This window comes from Salvelinus alpinus, chromosome 31 (genome assembly GCF_045679555.1).
Source record: "Salvelinus alpinus chromosome 31, SLU_Salpinus.1, whole genome shotgun sequence".
Taxonomy (NCBI): Eukaryota; Metazoa; Chordata; class Actinopteri; order Salmoniformes; family Salmonidae; genus Salvelinus; species Salvelinus alpinus.
The window spans coordinates 31,291,554-31,315,719 of record NC_092116.1 but is presented as its reverse complement, the minus strand read 5'-3'; the positions used below and the strand labels follow the sequence as shown (position 1 = coordinate 31,315,719).

At 44.1% G+C, this 24,166-nt stretch overlaps 1 protein-coding gene across 3 annotated transcripts in view; it reads right to left on the bottom strand.

Annotated features, from left to right (window-relative positions):
• Positions 1 to 22,569, bottom strand: part of exoc6b (exocyst complex component 6B) — a 209,576-nt gene extending 187,007 nt beyond the window's left edge. For all 3 annotated transcript variants that reach the window (XM_071379107.1, XM_071379109.1, XM_071379108.1), the window contains exon 1: positions 22,437 to 22,569. In XM_071379107.1, the coding sequence (XP_071235208.1) occupies positions 22,437 to 22,525 (89 nt within the window). In that variant the 5' untranslated portion in view covers positions 22,526 to 22,569. The remainder of the gene's footprint in view (positions 1 to 22,436) is intronic.
• Positions 22,570 to 24,166: the final 1,597 nt, after the last annotated feature.

The window sequence follows — 24,166 nt, the reverse complement described above, 5'->3', positions numbered from 1 at the left end:
TATCCCTGTTACCACACTACAGCAACAACACGTATCCCTGTTACCTCACTACAGCAACAACACGTATCCCTGTTACCTCACTACAGCAACGACAACACGTATCCCTGTTACCTCACTACAGCAACAACACGTATCCCTGTTACCTCACTACAGCAACGACACGTATCCCTGTTACCTCACTACAGCAACGACACGTATCCCTGTTACCTCACTACAGCAACAACACGTATCCCTGTTACCTCACTACAGCAACAACAACACGTATCCCTGTTACCTCACTACAGCAACAACACGTATCCCTGTTACCTCACTACAGCAACAACACGTATCCCTGTTACCTCACTACTACAACAACACGTATCCCTGTTACCTCACTACAGCAACAACACGTATCCCTGTTACCTCACTACTGCACCACGTATCCCTGTTACCTCACTACAGCAACAACACGTATCCCTGTTACCTCACTACTGCACCACGTATCCCTGTTACCTCACTACAGCAACAACACGTATCCCTGTTACCTCACTACTGCAACAACACGTATCCCTGTTACCTCACTACAGCAACAACACGTATCCCTGTTACCTCACTACTACAACAACACGTATCCCTGTTACCTCACTACTGCAACAACAAAACGTATCCCTGTTACCTCACTACTGCAACAACAACACGTATCCCTGTTACCTCACTACAGCAACAACACGTATCCCTGTTACCTCACTACTACAACAACACGTATCCCTGTTACCTCACTACTACAGCAACAACACGTATCCCTGTTACCTCACTACTACAACAACACGTATCCCTGTTACCTCACTACTGCAACACGTATCCCTGTTACCTCACTACAGCAACAACACGTATCCCTGTTACCTCACTACTGCAACACGTATCCCTGTTACCTCACTACTGCAACACGTATCCCTGTTACCTCACTACAGCAACAACACGTATCCCTGTTACCTCACTACTACAACAACACGTATCCCTGTTACCTCACTACAGCAACAACACGTATCCATGTTACCTCACTACAGCAACAACACGTATCCCTGTTACCTCACTACAGCAACAACACGTATCCCTGTTACCTCACTACAGCAACAACACGTATCCCTGTTACCTCACTACAGCAACAACACGTATCCCTGTTACCTCACTACAGCAACAACACGTATCCCTGTTACCTCACTACTGCAACAACACGTATCCCTGTTACCTCACTACAGCAACAACACGTATCCCTGTTACCTCACTACTACAACAACACGTATCCCTGTTACCTCACTACTGCAACAACAAAACGTATCCCTGTTACCTCACTACTGCAACAACAACACGTATCCCTGTTACCTCACTACAGCAACAACACGTATCCCTGTTACCTCACTACTACAACAACACGTATCCCTGTTACCTCACTACTACAGCAACACGTATCCCTGTTACCTCACTACTACAACAACACGTATCCCTGTTACCTCACTACAGCAACAACACGTATCCCTGTTACCTCACTACTGCAACACGTATCCCTGTTACCTCACTACTGCAACACGTATCCCTGTTACCTCACTACAGCAACAACACGTATCCCTGTTACCTCACTACAGCAACAACACGTATCCCTGTTACCTCACTACTACAACAACACGTATCCCTGTTACCTCACTACAGCAACAACACGTATCCCTGTTACCTCACTACAGCAACAACACGTATCCCTGTTACCTCACTACAGCAACAACACGTATCCCTGTTACCTCACTACAGCAACAACACGTATCCCTGTTACCTCACTACAGCAACAACACGTATCCCTGTTACCTCACTACAGCAACAACACGTATCCCTGTTACCTCACTACAGCAACAACACGTATCCCTGTTACCTCACTACAGCAACAACACGTATCCCTGTTACCTCACTACTACAACAACACGTATCCCTGTTACCTCACTACAGCAACAACACGTATCCCTGTTACCTCACTACAGCAACAACACGTATCCCTGTTACCTCACTACAGCAACAACACGTATCCCTGTTACCTCACTACTACAACAACACGTATCCCTGTTACCTCACTACAGCAACAACACGTATCCCTGTTACCTCACTACAGCAACAACACGTATCCCTGTTACCTCACTACAGCAACAACACGTATCCCTGTTACCTCACTACAGCAACAACACGTATCCCTGTTACCTCACTACAGCAACACGTATCCCTGTTACCTCACTACAGCAACAACACGTATCCCTGTTACCTCACTACTACAACAACACGTATCCCTGTTACCTCACTACAGCAACAACACGTATCCCTGTTACCTCACTACTACAACAACACGTATCCCTGTTACCTCACTACAGCAACAACACGTATCCCTGTTACCTCACTACTACAACAACACGTATCCCTGTTACCTCACTACTACAACAACACGTATCCCTGTTACCTCACTACTGCAACAACAACACGTATCCCTGTTACCTCACTACTGCAACAACAACACGTATCCCTGTTACCTCACTACAGCAACGACACGTATCCCTGTTACCACACTACAGCAACAACACGTATCCCTGTTACCTCACTACAGCAACAACACGTATCCCTGTTACCTCACTACAGCAACAACACGTATCCCTGTTACCTCACTACAGCAACACGTATCCCTGTTACCTCACTACAGCAACGACACGTATCCCTGTTACCTCACTACAGCAACAACACGTATCCCTGTTGCCTCACTACAACAACAACACGTATCCCTGTTACCTCACTACAGCAACAACACGTATCCCTGTTACCTCACTACTGCACCACGTATCCCTGTTACCTCACTACTGCAACAACAACACGTATCCCTGTTACCTCACTACTGCAACAACACGTATCCCTGTTACCTCACTACAGCAACAACACGTATCCCTGTTACCTCACTACAGCAACAACACGTATCCCTGTTACCTCACTACAGCAACAACACGTATCCCTGTTACCTCACTACTGCAACACGTATCCCTGTTACCTCACTACAGCAACAACACGTATCCCTGTTACCTCACTACAGCAACAACACGTATCCCTGTTGCCTCACTACAACAACAACACGTATCCCTGTTACCTCACTACAGCAACAACACGTATCCCTGTTACCTCACTACTGCACCACGTATCCCTGTTACCTCACTACTGCAACAACAACACGTATCCCTGTTACCTCACTACTGCAACAACACGTATCCCTGTTACCTCACTACAGCAACAACACGTATCCCTGTTACCTCACTACAGCAACACGTATCCCTGTTACCTCACTACAGCAACAACACGTATCCCTGTTACCCCACTACAGCAACAACACGTATCCCTGTTACCTCACTACTACAACAACAACACGTATCCCTGTTACCTCACTACTGCAACACGTATCCCTGTTACCTCACTACAGCAACAACACGTATCCCTGTTACCTGACTACAGCAACACGTATCCCTGTTACCTCACTACAGCAACACGTATCCCTGTTACCTCACTACTGCAACACGTATCCCTGTTACCTCACTACAGCAACAACACGTATCCCTGTTACCTCACTACAGCAACAACACGTATCCCTGTTGCCTCACTACAACAACAACACGTATCCCTGTTACCTCACTACAGCAACAACACGTATCCCTGTTACCTCACTACTGCACCACGTATCCCTGTTACCTCACTACTGCAACAACAACACATATCCCTGTTACCTCACTACTGCAACAACACGTATCCCTGTTACCTCACTACAGCAACAACACGTATCCCTGTTACCTCACTACAGCAACACGTATCCCTGTTACCTCACTACAGCAACAACACGTATCCCTGTTACCTCACTACAGCAACAACACGTATCCCTGTTACCTCACTACTACAACAACAACACGTATCCCTGTTACCTCACTACTGCAACACGTATCCCTGTTACCTCACTACAGCAACAACACGTATCCCTGTTACCTCACTACAGCAACACGTATCCCTGTTACCTCACTACAGCAACACGTATCCCTGTTACCTCACTACAGCAACACGTATCCCTGTTACCTCACTACTACAACAACACGTATCCCTGTTACCTCACTACTACAACAACACGTATCCCTGTTACCTCACTACTGCAACAACACGTATCCCTGTTACCTCACTACTACAACAACACGTATCCCTGTTACCTCACTACTACAGCAACACGTATCCCTGTTACCTCACTACTACAGCAACAACACGTATCCCTGTTACCTCACTACAGCAACAACACGTATCCCTGTTACCTCACTACTACAACAACAACACGTATCCCTGTTACCTCACTACTACAACAACAACACGTATCCCTGTTACCTCACTACTACAACAACAACACGTATCCTTGTTACCTCACTACTGCAACGACAACAAGTATCCCTGTTACCTCACTACTACAACAACAACACGTATCCCTGTTGCCTCACTACTGCAACGACAACAACACGTATCCCTGTTACCTCACTACTGCAACAACAACAACACGTATCCCTGTTACCTCACTACTGCAACAACAACAACACGTATCCCTGTTACCTCACTACTGCAACAACACGTATCCCTGTTACCTCACTACAGCAACAACACGTATCCCTGTTACCTCACTACAGCAACAACACGTATCCCTGTTACCTCACTACAGCAACAACACGTATCCCTGTTACCTCACTACAACAACACGTATCCCTGTTACCTCACTACAGCAACAACACGTATCCCTGTTACCTCACTACAGCAACAACACGTATCCCTGTTACCACACTACAGCAACAACACGTATCCCTGTTACCTCACTACACCAACAACACGTATCCCTGTTACCTCACTACTGCAACAACACGTATCCCTGTTACCTCACTACAGCAACAACACGTATCCCTGTTACCTCACTACTGCAACAACAACAACACGTATCCCTGTTACCTCACTACAGCAACAACACGTATCCCTGTTACCTCACTACAGCAACAACACGTATCCCTGTTACCTCACTACTGCAACAACAACACGTATCCCTGTTACCTCACTACAGCAACAACACGTATCCCTGTTACCTCACTACTACAACAACACGTATCCCTGTTACCTCACTACTGTAACAACACGTATCCCTGTTACCTCACTACTGCAACAACAACAACACGTATCCCTGTTACCTCACTACAGCAACAACACGTATCCCTGTTACCTCACTACAGCAACAACACGTATCCCTGTTACCTCACTACTGCAACAACAACAACACGTATCCCTGTTACCTCACTACAGCAACAACACGTATCCCTGTTACCTCACTACAGCAACAACACGTATCCCTGTTACCTCACTACTGCAACAACAACAACACGTATCCCTGTTACCTCACTACAGCAACAACACGTATCCCTGTTACCTCACTACAGCAACAACACGTATCCCTGTTACCTCACTACTGCAACAACAACAACACGTATCCCTGTTACCTCACTACTGCAACAACACGTATCCCTGTTACCTCACTACTGCAACAACAACAACAACACGTATCCCTGCAACGGTGAGAATAAAGCTGCGTTTAATGACAATAACAATCATGTGGTTTAAATGGAATACATCAGAGAACAGCCTCACAGCTGGGTACTACTTATAGTGAACAAAAACGCAGTTTAATGAGTGTAATGAATTACAGTTCATATAAGGAAATCAGTCAATTGTAATGAATTCATTAGGCCCTAATCTATGGATTTCACATGACTGGGAATACAGATATGCATCTGTTGGTCAAAGATACCTTAAAAAATATATATATATATTTTTAAGTGGGCCTCAGGATCTCGTCACGGTATTTTTGTGCATTCAAATTCCCAGAGATAAAATGCAACTGTTTTCGTTGTCCGTAGCTTATGCCTGCCCATACCCCCCATCGCCACCTTGGGGCTCTCTGTTCACACTGTTGACATCAGCAAACTGCTAGCCCATACGACGCCATACACGAGACAGGTTGGACGTACTGTCAAATTCTCTAAAATGATGTAGAGGTGGCTTATGGTAGAGAAATTGACATTAAATTCTCCGGCAACAGCTCTGGTGGACATTCCTGCAGTCAGCGTGCCAATTGCACGCTCCCTAAAAACATCTGTTGCCTTGTGTTGTGTGACAAAACTGCACATTTTAGAGTGGCCTTTTATTGTCCCCAGCACAAGGTGCACCTGTGTAATTATTATGCTGTTTAATCAGCTTCTTGATATATCACACCTGTCAGGTGGATGGATTATCTTAACAAAAGGAGAAATGCTCACTAACAGGAATGTAAACAAATTTGTACCCAAAACTTGAGAAAAATAAGTTTTTTTGTACGTATGGAAAATTTCAAGGGGTCTTTTATTTCAGCTCATGAAACATGTGACCAACACCTTAAATGTTGCGTTTTATATCTTGGTTCAGTGTATAATACACCAGATGGACAAACAAGCTATCAGTACGGAAAGAGGAGGGAGAGACAACACACTCCGTAGCTGTAGAGCCTATTGGCCTCTGGCGCAACCCTTCATATAATGCAATCCGGTGAGCCGCATTGAGTCGGAGTTCCAATTCAACTAAGAGTGATGGGTAGTAGCGCCTTTTCAGCTAACTTTAGCCAACTAGCTGACCAGCTAACATTAGCCAACTAGCTGACCAGCTAACATTAGCCAACTAGCTGACCAGCTAACTTTAGCCAAATAAAATAGAAAGCTAAAGCTAGTTGGCTAACTTTAGCCAACTAGCTGACCAGCTAACATTAGCCAACTAGCTGACCAGCTAACATTAGCCAACTAGCTGACCAGCTAACATTAGCCAACTAGCTGACCAGCTAACTTTAGCCAACTAGCTGACCAGCTAACATTAGCCAACTAGCTGACCAGCTAACTTTAGCCAACTAGCTGACCAGCTAACATTAGTCAACTAGCTGACCAGCTAACATTAGCCAACTAGCTACATTAGTCAACTAGCTGACCAGCTAACTTTAGCCAACTAGCTAACCAGCTAACATTAGTCAACTAGCTATACAGTAAACCAGGCTGTCATCGTGTGACACATTAGCTAGCTAAAGCATTTACTGCAAATTTAAAAATGTACAACTTTGTATTGCTTGTAAACTATTTTCTTGCTTATTGTGTAGTGGAGGATATAGTGATATTTTTTGTTTTAGTTTATGATAGTTGTTTCTCTGTAATACTACTAGCCGCCAAACAACTGTTATGAAGTCTTTAGCCCAGATAGATTCGAACCTTACAACCTCATGACTAGATACCCAGAAGCCATTAAAGTGAGGTAATCACAAAACATATTATTTTCCGTGTTATAGCCTAACTAGACGATAGGCTATAACAAGGCCTCACTCAGCGATGTGAAAGACACCGAAAGTAAACAGCATAGTAACTAGACAATAGGCTATAACAAGGCCTCACTCAGCGATGTGAAAGACACCGAAAGTAAACAGCATAGTAACTAGACGATAGGCTATAACAAGGCCTCACTCAGCGATGTGAAAGACACCGAAAGTAAACAGCATAGTAACTAGACGATAGGCTATAACAAGGCCTCACTCAGCGATGTGAAAGACACCGAAAGTAAACAGCATAGTAACTAGACGATAGGCTATAACAAGGCCTCACTCAGCGATGTGAAAGACACCGAAAGTAAACAGCATAGTAACTAGACGATAGGCTATAACAAGGCCTCACTCAGCGATGTGAAAGACACCGAAAGTAAACAGCATAGTAACTAGACGATAGGCTATAACAAGGCCTCACTCAGCGATGTGAAAGACACCGAAAGTAAACAGCATAGTAACTAGACGATAGGCTATAACAAGGCCTCACTCAGCGATGTGAAAGACACCGAAAGTAAACAGCATAGTAACTAGACGATAGGCTATAACAAGGCCTCACTCAGCGATGTGAAAGACACCGAAAGTAAACAGCATAGTAACTAGACGATAGGCTATAGCAAGGCCTCACTCAGCGATGTGAAAGACACCGAAAGTAAACAGCATAGTAACTAGACGATAGGCTATAACAAGGCCTCACTCAGCGATATGAAAGACACCGAAAGTAAACAGCATAGTAACTAGACGATAGGCTATAACAAGGCCTCACTCAGCGATGTGAAAGACACCGAAAGTAAACAGCATAGTAACTAGACGATAGGCTATAACAAGGCCTCACTCAGCGATATGAAAGACACCGAAAGTAAACAGCATAGTAACTAGACGATAGGCTATAACAAGGCCTCACTCAGCGATGTGAAAGACACCGAAAGTAAACAGCATAGTAACTAGACGATAGGCTATAACAAGGCCTCACTCAGCGATGTGAAAGACACCGAAAGTAAACAGCATAGTAACTAGACGATAGGCTATAACAAGGCCTCACTCAGCGATGTGAAAGACACCGAAAGTAAACAGCATAGTAACTAGACGATAGGCTATAACAAGGCCTCACTCAGCGATGTGAAAGACACCGAAAGTAAACAGCATAGTAACTAGACGATAGGCTATAACAAGGCCTCACTCAGCGATGTGAAAGACACCGAAAGTAAACAGCATAGTAACTAGACGATAGGCTATAGCAAGGCCTCACTCAGCGATATGAAAGACACCGAAAGTAAACAGCATAGTAACTAGACGATAGGCTATAACAAGGCCTCACTCAGCGATATGAAAGACACCGAAAGTAAACAGCATAGTAACTAGACGATAGGCTATAACAAGGCCTCACTCAGCGATGTGAAAGACACCGAAAGTAAACAGCATAGTAACTAGACGATAGGCTATAACAAGGCCTCACTCAGCGATATGAAAGACACCGAAAGTAAACAGCATAGTAACTAGACGATAGGCTATAACAAGGCCTCACTCAGCGATGTGAAAGACACCGAAAGTAAACAGCATAGTAACTAGACGATAGGCTATAACAAGGCCTCACTCAGCGATGTGAAAGACACCGAAAGTAAACAGCATAGTAACTAGACGATAGGCTATAACAAGGCCTCACTCAGCGATGTGAAAGACACCGAAAGTAAACAGCATAGTAACTAGACGATAGGCTATAACAAGGCCTCACTCAGCGATGTGAAAGACACCGAAAGTAAACAGCATAGTAACTAGACGATAGGCTATAACAAGGCCTCACTCAGCGATGTGAAAGACACCGAAAGTAAACAGCATAGTAACTAGACGATAGGCTATAACAAGGCCTCACTCAGCGATGTGAAAGACACCGAAAGTAAACAGCATAGTAACTAGACGATAGGCTATAACAAGGCCTCACTCAGCGATGTGAAAGACACCGAAAGTAAACAGCATAGTAACTAGACGATAGGCTATAACAAGGCCTCACTCAGCGATGTGAAAGACACCGAAAGTAAACAGCATAGTAACTAGACGATAGGCTATAACAAGGCCTCACTCAGCGATGTGAAAGACACCGAAAGTAAACAGCATAGTAACTAGACGATAGGCTATAACAAGGCCTCACTCAGCGATATGAAAGACACCGAAAGTAAACAGCATAGTAACTAGACGATAGGCTATAACAAGGCCTCACTCAGCGATGTGAAAGACACCGAAAGTAAACAGCATAGTAACTAGACGATAGGCTATAACAAGGCCTCACTCAGCGATGTGAAAGACACCGAAAGTAAACAGCATAGTAACTAGACGATAGGCTATAACAAGGCCTCACTCAGCGATGTGAAAGACACCGAAAGTAAACAGCATAGTAACTAGACGATAGGCTATAACAAGGCCTCACTCAGCGATATGAAAGACACCGAAAGTAAACAGCATAGTAACTAGACGATAGGCTATAACAAGGCCTCACTCAGCGATGTGAAAGACACCGAAAGTAAACAGCATAGTAACTAGACGATAGGCTATAACAAGGCCTCACTCAGCGATGTGAAAGACACCGAAAGTAAACAGCATAGTAACTAGACGATAGGCTATAACAAGGCCTCACTCAGCGATGTGAAAGACACCGAAAGTAAACAGCATAGTAACTAGACGATAGGCTATAGCAAGGCCTCACTCAGCGATATGAAAGACACCGAAAGTAAACAGCATAGTAACTAGACGATAGGCTATAACAAGGCCTCACTCAGCGATATGAAAGACACCGAAAGTAAACAGCATAGTAACTAGACGATAGGCTATAACAAGGCCTCACTCAGCGATGTGAAAGACACCGAAAGTAAACAGCATAGTAACTAGACGATAGGCTATAACAAGGCCTCACTCAGCGATATGAAAGACACCGAAAGTAAACAGCATAGTAACTAGACGATAGGCTATAACAAGGCCTCACTCAGCGATGTGAAAGACACCGAAAGTAAACAGCATAGTAACTAGACGATAGGCTATAACAAGGCCTCACTCAGCGATGTGAAAGACACCGAAAGTAAACAGCATAGTAACTAGACGATAGGCTATAACAAGGCCTCACTCAGCGATGTGAAAGACACCGAAAGTAAACAGCATAGTAACTAGACGATAGGCTATAACAAGGCCTCACTCAGCGATGTGAAAGACACCGAAAGTAAACAGCATAGTAACTAGACGATAGGCTATAACAAGGCCTCACTCAGCGATGTGAAAGACACCGAAAGTAAACAGCATAGTAACTAGACGATAGGCTATAACAAGGCCTCACTCAGCGATGTGAAAGACACCGAAAGTAAACAGCATAGTAACTAGACGATAGGCTATAACAAGGCCTCACTCAGCGATGTGAAAGACACCGAAAGTAAACAGCATAGTAACTAGACGATAGGCTATAACAAGGCCTCACTCAGCGATATGAAAGACACCGAAAGTAAACAGCATAGTAACTAGACGATAGGCTATAACAAGGCCTCACTCAGCGATGTGAAAGACACCGAAAGTAAACAGCATAGTAACTAGACGATAGGCTATAACAAGGCCTCACTCAGCGATATGAAAGACACCGAAAGTAAACAGCATAGTAACTAGACGATAGGCTATAACAAGGCCTCACTCAGCGATGTGAAAGACACCGAAAGTAAACAGCATAGTAACTAGACGATAGGCTATAACAAGGCCTCACTCAGCGATGTGAAAGACACCGAAAGTAAACAGCATAGTAACTAGACGATAGGCTATAACAAGGCCTCACTCAGCGATGTGAAAGACACCGAAAGTAAACAGCATAGTAACTAGACGATAGGCTATAACAAGGCCTCACTCAGCGATGTGAAAGACACCGAAAGTAAACAGCATAGTAACTAGACGATAGGCTATAACAAGGCCTCACTCAGCGATATGAAAGACACCGAAAGTAAACAGCATAGTGGGTAAATTTTCAGCAACAACTAAGAGCTTTGAAGAGTGACGCTCAACTACTCCGAGCTGTTGTTGTTGCCCTGTGTACCATGCTGTGACGCCAACCCGTGCACATGAGCAGATACTGTGTGATACTGTGTGACAGCGAAGTGTTGCATCTCACTCATCTCAATATCCTTGTGTATTCATTGACGACAGGCCCTGTGTTTTACTGATGTTGAGAGATATTCCAAGCCAAGAAATGGCGAGATACAGTTTTTGATTGCCGACAGATATACCTCGTGCACGGTTCTGACTGTCGAACTGGTGGCTGACCTTCCTATACTGATAGATAGGCCTCGTGCACGGTTCTGGGGGGGGGGGGGGGGGGATTGGGATTGAGCCTTAGCGTTTAGCGTGGGTTAAAACAAAATAGCTACCAGACTGAGTATTTGTTTATATACATAATGAAGCACCTTGTCTGGAGATAACAGACAAACAAACACAGAGAGAGAGAGAGAGAGAGCGAGAGCAAGCGAGAGAGAGAGAGAGAGCAAGCGAGAGAGAGAGCAAGCGAGAGAGAGAGCAAGCGAGAGAGAGAGCAAGCGAAAGCGAGAGCGAGAGCAAGCGAGAGAGCGAGCAAGCGAGAGAGCGAGAGAGAGGAGAGAGCAAGCGAGAGAGCGAGCAAGCGAGAGAGCGAGAGAGAGGAGAGCGAGAGAGAGGAGAGCGAGAGAGCGAGAAAGAAAGAAAGAAAGAAAGAAGACAAAAAGGGGTAGGGATAGAGGGAGGAATGGAGTGATAGGAGCCGGAGGAGGCAGAGTCCAGGAGATATGGATCAGAGAGCATCATGGGACACCCCCATGGGGCCGTGCTCTAGAATCTAACGGATTCACTCTGATTCACTGTCTAGGAACAATTATTTTTTAAAGTACTTGGCCACAACACATTGGTCAAGAGTTTAGCTATAAATGAATCTATAAGGACAATTAATATTTGTTATGAAGTCGGGGGACCAGTCCATTTTTGGACAAAAAAATTGTATTCTAATAAGTATTCTCTTAACAATAACACGATAAGACAAGAATAGTCATAATTTATTAATCTTTAGATATGTTTGATGAGCCTCATATCATTGGTTGTGTTTTCTAAAGCTTGTCTTTTAATCAGAGAAACAACAGGTCAAATACAAAAGTTGAATAATAGCGAAAGTAACATGAATTAAATGGTTGCAGGATGAATGAAGTCACATGACCGATACGGGAGAAAAATCATGATATCAATAGGTTGTTTACTAGCAAATTGTTAGAGGACAATAGTCTTAAAATTTGGATGGAGCAGCATTTACACACGCAATACTATACTTAACAGTATCACGCAGGTGCACACCGAGAAAGAATGGAGGAAGCATTGTGGATGTGAAAATCATTGTGGAAATCTGTTGCAAGCCCAAGTCGACTACAACACCCACAATGCAATGCTCTCTATGGCCTAGCTAGCTAGGTAGCTACACACAATAATGTCAAAGTCAATATCAGCACGTGAAGTAGCTACAGTAGTTAACTAGAAAACCGGCAACAAAAAAAAAATGGACTATCAATTTAGGAGTGTACAATCTCAGCATGTTTAACCTGCAGATCTATGTGCCTTGTAGAGTGGGAGTCATTCACAACGCCACCGTGCAATGCACCCTGGACTGAAGACGCAGACAAATAGGAGACATGTGTTAGACCCTCTGTTAAATTACATTTACTCAAGGTAGGAATATCCTAACAAAAAAATATGATCAATGGCTCATTCAAGAGAAGACAACCAGCTGCGTTATGACATCAGACACTGTGTTTAAATCTGACGTGAACGATAGACGTTTTTCACCATCTAAAAAGTCGTATTCCTATTAACTTCCAGCGAGAGAGACTTTATCACGGCGCTACGTCTGACCGGCTGAATTTCTGCCCGTTTAAACGGCGATAATTCAGAGACACACATGAAAACATGTAACGGACCCCGAGAATTGATAGAACATCACTCAGAGATGCACAGAAACAATATAACATTCAAAATAAGTTTCGTTTTTTCAAATTTTACTTTCATTTTTGGTACAGCAGCTTCAAACAGCTGAAAACACATTTCTTTGGTGATGGAAAATATATGTCACAGCGATTTAGATGGTACAATGATTCTCTACACTACCACTTGCTTATTTTGTCACAAACTGAAATTAGGCGAACTATTAGAATTTTAGCAGCTAGGAAATAGTGGAGCGATTTCTGAAGATAGAATGGGGGTCTTTGGTCAGATGAGTGTGGCTGCACTATCTGACGGTGAGTCGGCTTCACACAAACGCCGGGTAGTCCTAGGCTGTGCAAGGCAGAACAGGGTCCAACGTCGGTTTGGCGAGGAATGATAGCAATCTAGACGAGATCAGTCGGACGCGAGCTGGTGATCCGGATTACTTTGCTCGGCTTCAATGCCGAGCCACCTTTGTGACATCACAAACTGCCGAGCCACCTTTGTGACATCACAAACTGCCGAGCCACCTTTGTGACATCACAAACTGCCGAGCCACCTTTGTGACATCACAAACTGCCGAGCCACCTTTGTGACATCACAAACTGCCGAGCCACCTTTGTGACATCACAAACTGCCGAGCCACCTTTGTGACATCACAAACTGCCGAGCCACCTTTGTGACATCACAAACTGCCGAGCCACCTTTGTGACATCACAAACTGCCGAGCCACCTTTGTGACATCACAAACTGCCGAGCCACCTTTGTGACATCACAAACTGCCGAGCCACCTTTGTGACATCAAACTGCCGAGCCACCTTTGTGACATTAAACTGCCGAGCCACCTTTGTGACATTAAACTGCCGAGCCACCTTTGTGACATTAAACTGCCGAGCCACCTTTGTGACATTAAACTGCCGAGCCACCTTTGTGACATTAAACTGCCGAGCCACCTTTGTGACATTAAACTGCCGAGCCACCTTTGTGACATTAAACTGCCGAGCCACCTTTGTGACATTAAACTGCCGAGCCACCTTTGTGACATTAAACTGCCGAGCCACCTTTGTGACATTAAACTGCCGAGCCACCTTTGTGACATTAAACTGCCGAGCCACCTTTGTGACATTAAACTGCCGAGCCACCTTTGTGACATTAAACTGCCGAGCCACCTTTGTGACATTAAACTGCCGAGCCACCTTTGTGACATTAAACTGCCGAGCCACCTTTGTGACATTAAACTGCCGAGCCACCTTTGTGACATTAAACTGCCGAGCCACCTTTGTGACATTAAACTGCCGAGCCACCTTTGTGACATTAAACTGCCGAGCCACCTTTGTGACATTAAACTGCCGAGCCACCTTTGTGACATTAAACTGCCGAGCCACCTTTGTGACATTAAACTGCCGAGCCATCTTTGTGACATTAAACTGCCGAGCCACCTTTGTGACATCATAAACTGCTGAGTGATGATTGTGACATCACTAACAGCAGAGTGTGTCAGTGTGACTTCACAAAAAGGTTTAAAAGCTTTTGACTTTAGGGCAGCTATCTAACTTGGGTCTATAAGGCTTCACCCTCACTATGCACCTCTCAACAGCTGTGTGTGTGTGTCAACAGGGTGGTGCTAGTGGAAGGGGGCAGGGCAGGGAGTGGCTCACCACAAGGGTACTACACACACTCTCCTGAGTCATCCTTCTGTACTCAGACCAACACACACCATTTACAGCCTTTATTCATGCTCACAAACTTGGAAGCTCAGCCCTATAAAAAGTCCTGAGGGCTTTACCAGAGTCAGAGCAGTCCGTACGTGTTGTTGCCTATAGTGTGTATGGGAGACAGACGTAGGTAGGCTCAGTGAAAGAAACTAGCGTAGCTAGACAACAGAATAATCATATAGCCTCACTGGCCTGTAATCACTATGTATATTACAGACTACTGTTCAACCACATACAGACCAATACACCCATACTGATGTCTGTGTGTTTGGTGGGGATAAACACACAGGACCGGGGCCGTCTGGGATAAACACACAGGACCGGGGCCGTCTGGGATAAACACACACGACCGGGGCCGTCTGGGATAAACACACACGACGACCGGGGCCGTCTGGGATAAACACACACGACGACCGGGGCCGTCTGGGATAAACACACACGACGACCGGGGCCGTCTGGGATAAACACACACGACGACCGGGGCCGTCTGGGATAAACACACACGACCGGGGCCGTCTGGGATAAACACACACGACCGGGGCCGTCTGGGATAAACACACACGACCGGGGCCGTCTGGGATAAACACACACGACCGGGGCCGTCTGGGATAAACACACGACGACCGGGGCCGTCTGGGATAAACACACACGACCGGGGCCGTCTGGGATAAACACACAGGACCGGGGCCGTCTGGGATAAACACACAGGACCGGGGCCGTCTGGGATAAACACACACGACCGGGGCCGTAGGGAGAAAGACGGGTCTTTAGTTCTCACCGCTCCACAATAGAAAGGACTGATGGCTGTTTAATTCAGAATAAACTAATTAGAACACAAACTACCTCGACTCCTCCTGTGTTTGGCCCGGACACTGTGGAAGTGTGTAGAAGGTTATTTGTGCCGGCTTCCTCAACGGTACTGTGTGCAGGCTAATTGCTGATGACTACAAAGAGCTAAGAGCTTCCGCTCTGACCATGAGCAAAGAGAGAGAGTAGAAACCTACCAAAAAGGAAATTAGGTAAAACATTAAATCCCTTCTAGACAATTTCCTGGACAAACGTGTAAACTTGGCAGTAGAAAGCCACAACAGTATATTTGACATTTCAGCTTCCAAATGATTTTTTAAAAATTCAAGCAGAAAACCTTTGAAAATGAACAACAAAGACAAATGGTTTGATGAAGAATGCAAAAACCTAAGAAAGATAGAGAAACCAAACCAACCAAAAACATAGACACCCGAAAAACCTGAGTCTACGCCTTCACTATGGTGAATCACTAAAACAATACAGAAATACACTACGGAAAAAGAAGGAACAGCACGTCAGAAATCAGCTCAACGTAATTGAAAAATCCATAGAATCTAACCACTTCTGGGAAAATTGGAAAACATTAAACAAACAACACGAAGAGTTATCTATCCAAAATAGAGATCTATGGATCAACCACTTCTCCAAGCTTTTTGCTCTTTGACAAAGAACAAACAGCAAAAACATATACATGATCAATTACATGTCTTAGAATCAACTATTAAAGACTACCTTAGCGCTGGCATCTTCCCTAATATTTGGAACCAAGCACTGATTACCCCAATCCACAAAAGTGGAAACAAATTTTACCCCAATATCTACCGTGGGATATGTGTCAACAGCAAACCTGGGGAAAATCCTCTGCATTATCAATAACAGCACACTCGTACATTTCCTCAGTGAAAACAATGTGCTGAGCAAATGTCAAATTGGCTTTTTACCAAATTACCACGTATTCACCCTGCACACTCTAATTGACAAACAAACAAACCAAAACAAAGGGAAAGTCTTCTCATGCTTTGTTGATTTCAAAAAGGCTTTTGACTCAATTTGGCATGAGGACCTGCTATACAAATTGATGGAAAGTGGTGTTGGGGGAAAACATACAAAATTATATAGAATCCATGTACACAAACAACAACTGTGTGGTTAAAATAGGCAACAAAAAAAAAGCATTTCTTTCCACAGGGCTTTCAACACCCCCTTTAACAAATATATCAACGAATTGGTGAGGGCACTAGAATAGTCTGCAGCACCCGGCCTCACCCTACTAGAATCTGAAGTCAAATGTCTACTGTTTGCTGATGATCTGGTGCTTCTGTCACCAACCAAGGAGGGCCTACAGCAGCACCTAGATCTTCTGCACAGATTCTGCCAGACCTGGGCCCTGACAGTAAATCTCAGTAAGACCAAAATAATGGTGTTCCAAAAAAGGTCCAGTTCCCAGGACCATAAATACAAATTCCATCTAGACACCGTTGCCCTAGAGCACACAAAAAACTATATATACCTCGGCCTAAACATCAGCGCCACAAGTAACTTCCACAAAGCTGTGAACAATCTGAGAGACAAGGCAAGAAGGGTCTTCTATGCCATCAAAAGGAACATAAAGTTTGACTTAAAAATTAGGTTCTGGCTAAATATACTTCAATCAGTCATAGAACCCATTGCCCTTTATGGTTGTGATGTCTGGGGTCCGCTCACCAACCAAGAATTCACAAAATGGGACAAACACCAAATTGAGAATTTGGTAGAATTCAGCAGAATTAGGCCGATACCCGCTAATTATCAAAATCCAGAAAAGAGACGTTAAACCACCTAAAAGGAAGTGATTCCCAAACCTTCCATAACAAAGCCATCACCTACAGAGAGATGAACCTGGAGAAGAGTCCCCTAAGCAAGCTGGTCCTGGGGCTCTGTTCACAAACACAAACAGACCCCGAGGACAGCAACACAGTTAGACCCAACCAAATCATGAGAAAACAAAAAGATAAATCACTTGACATATTGGAAAGAATTAACAAAAAAACAGAGCAATCTAGAATGCTATTTGGCCCTAAACAGAGAGTACACAGTGGCAGAATACCTGACCACTGTGACTGACCCAAACTTAAGGAAAGCTTTGACTATGTACAGACTCAGTGAGCATAGCCTTGCTATTGACAAAGGCCGCCGTAGGCAGACCTGGCTCTCAAGAGAAGACAGGCTATGTGCACACTGCCCACAAAATGAGGTGGAAACTGAGCTGCACTTCCTAACCTCCTGCCCAATGTATGACCATATTAGAGACACATATTTCCCTCAGATAACACAGATCCACAAAGAATTAGAAAACAAATCCAATTTTGATAAACTCCCATATCTACTGGGTGAAATACCACAGTGTGACATCACAGCAGCAAGATGTGTGACCTGTTACCACAAGAAAAGGGCAACCAGTGAAGAACAAACACCATTGTAAATACCACCCATATTTATGTTGATTTATTTTCCCTTTTTTTCAATATGACATTTGAAATGTATTTATTGTTTTGGAACTTTTGTGAGTGTAATGTTTGCTGTTAATATTTGATTGCCAAAGCAAGTGAAGTAGAAAAGAAACAATGTTAACATATGTTTCCCACGCCAATAAAGCCCTCTGAGTTGAACTGAGAGAACAGAGAGGGGCAAGAGGGCAAGAATCTCTCCCTAACGTCCCCTCCTCCTGGTCATGGGAGTGTTTGTTCCAGATTCCTCAGGTAGAGGATGAGGAAGGCTCCGACCCATGATTCACTCTTCCTCACCCCGGAATGTTAGAATCACACACACAGGTACACAGACCCACACCAGAGCAGTTCACACCAGTTATTGATTTGGCTCTATTGGTTCACAATAACTAGCCTGTCAGTAAGACTCAGAGGAATGTAGCTACCAGCCTAGACCTGCATCTAGCTAGCATTGCTCCCCTCACACACACAGACCAGACACAGACACACACCGAGCCGTCACACACCTCCTTCAAGACAACATGACACGATAGTCATAAAGGAATGTACGACGAGCAAAGCTTTCAGGAAACGACCAATTGCCCAGACGAGTATACTTCCCCCTGGAAACAACAAGGAAGTGCAATGACTGAGGATCGTATGGAACAACAACAACCACCACCACATCAGGCTGCATCTAAAATAAAACCTCATTCACAAACGTAGGGATGTGAAACTGTGAAGCTGGCATTACAGATCCATTCCCACCACTCCCTGTTGGGTCAAGGATCCAAAATGACCTCACAGTTTCCCCCAGAGCAAGCACATAGTCAACAGAGCATTGTGCAACTGTAGCTATGTAGCCAGGTGACTCACACAGGGAGTGGCACTCCTAGTTGAATATATGTAAAATAATCATAGCTTTGAGTAGAGTTAGTAAAAACACCGGATTGTAGTTCAGTGGTACAGGACACTGTCTGAAACCTGTGTTTTGGATCGTTGTGTCCGGTCGTTGTTGTGTTCTGAGTAATAGTTATCTTGGGAGCTTGGTCCGTGGATCAACTGGGATTCATACCAAGACTTGTGGGGGGGGGGGGGGGGGGTACTGGAAAATAAAGTGGCACTGCAGCACAATACTGTGTGACAATGAACACACACACACACACACACACACAGGACTATACAGAGCTCATCTTGACATCATAGCTATGATGAGCCAGCGATTACCATACTTAATGACAACGCAGTGACACACAAAGTTCAATGACTAGTAGGGATGTAACGATTCACAAATCGCTCCCCAATTCAAATGTTTAAAAATGCTCAGACACACCGGGTGGGATTGTCAAACGTTTGCCTGCCGGAGTGGCGCAGTGGTCTAAGGCACTGCATCTCAGTGCTAAAGGCGTCACTACAGACACCCTGGTTCGAATCAAGGCTGTATCACAACCGGACGTGATTGGGAGTCCCATAGGTCGGGGCACAATTGGCCCAGCGTCATCCGGGTCTGGCAGTCAATGTAAATAATAATTTCTTCTTAACTGACTTGCCTAGTTAAATAAAGGTAAAAATATATAAAAAATATATAGCTAATTTGTAAATGAGAAATATGGACACATTACTAGTTCACACAATCTGCTAAAATGACAAGTTAATTATTCAAGTTAAGTAGTGGGTGATGGTGATTTCCCCCCTAATCTGATAGTGGTAGATGGCTCTAATCGGATAGTGGTAGAGGGGTGGTAGATGTCTAGACTCCTTTATGGCTCTAATCTGATAGTGGTAGTGGGGTGGTAGATGTCTAGTCTCCTTTATGGCTCTAATCTGATAGTGGTAGTGGGGTGGTAGATGTCTAGTCTGCTTTATGGCTCTAATCTGATAGTGGTAGTGGGGTGGTAGATGTCTAGTCTCCTTTATGGCTCTAATCTGATAGTGGTAGTGGGGTGGTAGATGTCAAGTCTCCTTTATGGCTCTAATCTGATAGTGGTAGATGTCTAGTCTCCTTAATGGCTCTAATCTGATAGTGGTAGTGGGGTGGTAGATGTCTAGTCTCCTTTATGGCTCTAATCTGATAGTGGTAGTGGGGTGGTAGATGTCTAGCCTCCCTTATGGCTCTAATCTGATAGTGGTAGTGGGGTGGTAGATGTCTAGTCTCCTTTATGGCTCTAATCTGATAGTGGTAGTGGGGTGGTAGATGTCTAGTCTGCTTTATGGCTCTAATCTGATAGTGGTAGTGGGGTGGTAGATGTCTAGTCTCCTTTATGGCTCTAATCTGATAGTGGTAGTGGGGTGGTAGATGTCTAGTCTGCTTTATGGCTCTAATCTGATAGTGGTAGTGGGGTGGTAGATGTCTAGTCTCCTTTATGGCTCTAATCTGATAGTGGTAGTGGGGTGGTAGATGTCTAGTCTCCTTTATGGCTCTAATCTGATAGTGGGGTGGTAGATGTCTAGTCTCCCATATGGCTCTAATCTGATAGTGGGGTGGTAGATGTCTAGTCTCCTTTATGGCTCTAATCTGATAGTGGTAGAGGGGTGGTAGATGTCTAGTCTCCTTTATGGCTCTAATCTGATAGTGGTAGTGGGGTGGGAGATGTGTTTTTACACATAGCAGGTTACCAGGTAGAGCTTCGTAGCTACATTCTGGTGGGTTGTCAGGGACTGGTCTAAGTTCACGTGTCGTCACCCGTTTTCATGACGAGATGCTAGCTGTGTGAGGGAGTGTTTGTTGGCTAGACGCTGTTCGCTGAGGTAACGCTCTGGGTGAGAGGTGAATTATCGTTTTATTATTTCAAGTGTAAACTACCAGAATTCAGTGGCTACAGTCTGATAAAAAAAATATAGCTAAATACCAGTGAATTGAAAATGTGTCACAACCATCCTGCTTTGCAGCTGGCTAGCAGGCAGTTTACCACTACCTTAGAAGTAAGCTATGATATTAGACTACTAGTGTAGCCTTCTGTGTTACAGTTCAGACCAAGTGAGAAGTGTGTGTGTGTGTGTGTGTGTGTGTGTGTGTGTGTGTGTGTGTGTGAGTGAGTGAGTGAGTGAGTGAGTGAGTGAGTGAGTAAGCTATTGGAACGTTGCAATTCACTAACTAATTTGCATTGTTCATTAGCATAAAGTAGTTTGAAACAATTGAATTAAATTAGAATGAAACAGCTCAGTATTGTATAAACCATAAAGAGCTGTTAATAATTTGAACACCCTACCTTAAATTATTGGTCTTAACTCAATGTAATTATGTATTCCGTATCGTCTCATTTGCATAATATTGCATTTCCTAAATTGTACTTGTATTTGAAATCCGTTCTGTGTCCTACATCATCCCTGAAAATGTCGCAACAATATGAAATATTGGACAAAAAAGTGTGTTGAATTTAACAATCCAGACAGGTGATTTGGTGCCATTAATGACTAGGGATTATGGATGACCAGTTCGCCACATTTACAGATCACTTGAAAAATAATATACTGTACCTCAGCAACGGTAAATCCTCGTCAAATAAAAAATGTACTGTGTTCCTGAAAAGCTTTTCCATGACATGGAATACAAAGTATAACACCAGAAACACGTTTTCATTTTGGTACTCCCTAAAAACATTAATAATAACTTGTGACGTGTTAGAAGATGTTTTTTGGCAGTTCGTCAACTGTTAAAGTCACTTTGGCTAACTAACGTTAGCTAGCTGCTAGCTAGTTAGGGTAGTTAGCACAGCTAATCGGATGACACACTTGTCAGGTGTTACTCTCTATTTTTGGAAAATATTACCTGAAAACATATGTTCATAATCACTGTAATTTAAGTTTTGGCCAGAATAACAATTGTGTTTGTGGTTAGTTAGTCAACACAACTAGCTACAGTGCTAGCTTCTTCAACAAGTTTGAACCGGCTAGCAAAAAATCTGGACCCGAAGGAGTTGCTAACTTCACGTTAGCTTAGCCGAAGGGGAGAGATGGACTCGAGTTGCTTTCAACTGTTCGCCAGTAACGGGAAAATGCCTTTACACAAAGCATGCAAGAATACTTCCCGAGTACCGGACTCTTTCTTACCGGAGTGTCGGCCCGATACAGTTCGTGTCTGTGCTCTCTATCTCCCGTAGGATGCGTTCGTGTTCCGCTGCTATTTCAACGCTCGCCATGTTTCCATATCCTACAGAAGAACACAGACACAGGACAGGGGCGTATTCATTACGGAAACGGTTTACCGACACCAACAGGGCAAGCGGATTTTCTATTGGACAACTTCAGGTAGGACCCTCCCCGTTTCGTTCCGTTTTCTTCTGTTTATGAAACATTAATTAATTAATTAAATTAATTAATTAATATACGCACCCCAGGACAGAGAAGAAACGCCGTTCCTGCGTCACCTACAAAAAACAACGCAGATAGACCCTCGGTTAAATTCATTAGTTCCCTTTACTTTCCTAGCTACTTGCCCAATTTCCAGTGATGAAGCTAGTTGCCCTCTTCTTCTGCAAAAATGTGCACTTTATAATAACGGATTTATGCAAAAAATATTGTTTGATATACACTTATATGACAATTATAATGGTAAAGGGGCTTTACATTTCTGTGTTTTCACCATAAACTTCAGTCTTTGGTGGCAGTAGCACTCCTCCTATAGTCCATAAATCATGGATTATTGGATACAAGCGAGGTAGCGGCAATGTTCCCTTTCCTTTGCACATTCATTGATAAATAATGCTGCCAATCAATAAAGTTGGAGTTTGGAAAGAGACACTTCCAATCCGTGTTTTAAAAATCCAGTCCGTGTTTTACTTTTACCACCGGCCGTGGCAGGTGGGCGTGCATGAGGAAGACGCAATGCCAGAAGGGTAACTGGGCCCAAAACCTGTCTTCTCCAGCAGGTGGCACTTTTTTTGCTGGCACAAATCTGCTATCACCCTTGACCCATCTACTTTTTGCACTGCCTCAGCATACGACACCTTCTGCACTAACTCTGACTCTAGCCACCTCAACCTGCCTTTCTCTCACCGGACACTTCCGATCCCCAGCAACATGGGCACCCCTACAGTTGACACACACAACTTTATCCACCGAAACTACGCAATCTTCTGTCCCATGCCCTCTTGCACACTTCCCACATCTTGGAATCTCCCGCTCCTACATCACTGCTGGAACATGACCATAAAGGTGGCACCTGAAACACCGCAGTGGATTCGGTACAAAAGCTCTGATAGGATAACTGATATATCCTAACATGACTTTGTCGGGGTAAAGACTCTGATTCAAAACTCAAAAGGACAGAGTGTGACGACCTCTGTTTCACCACGCTCCCCCACCGGACCTACATCGCGCCAAACGACGGACATCACAAACACCAGGAATCTTCAACTTCAATTGCTCCACCTCCACAGAAATAACTCCTTTCATTGGTGCCCTGTTCCTAAGAGTAAATCAAGAAACAAATCTTGATCCGAGTTGCGTGGCGCGGAGCACTCGCTCCCTCTGGGCGGAAGAAACACAAACAAAATCACAAGTCCACTTTGGGTTACCTTCATCGATTTAGCAGTATCCAACATATGTTCCTCTTTTTCCTCCTCCTCCTTTTAAATCCACCTTTCTGTGTTCCTTTCCCAATATTCCTCCTCTCCCCGGCTTTGCCAGCGGCCTAGTGACATTCCGACGTAACTCAATCTCATTATTGTCCTGCTCACCTAGATAACATGTCTTCTTTGAGAGCATAAGCAATGACACAACTCCCAACCTTTAAAACATTTTTTTTTAAATCTTGCCTCCTTCCGACTACCTTCCATTTT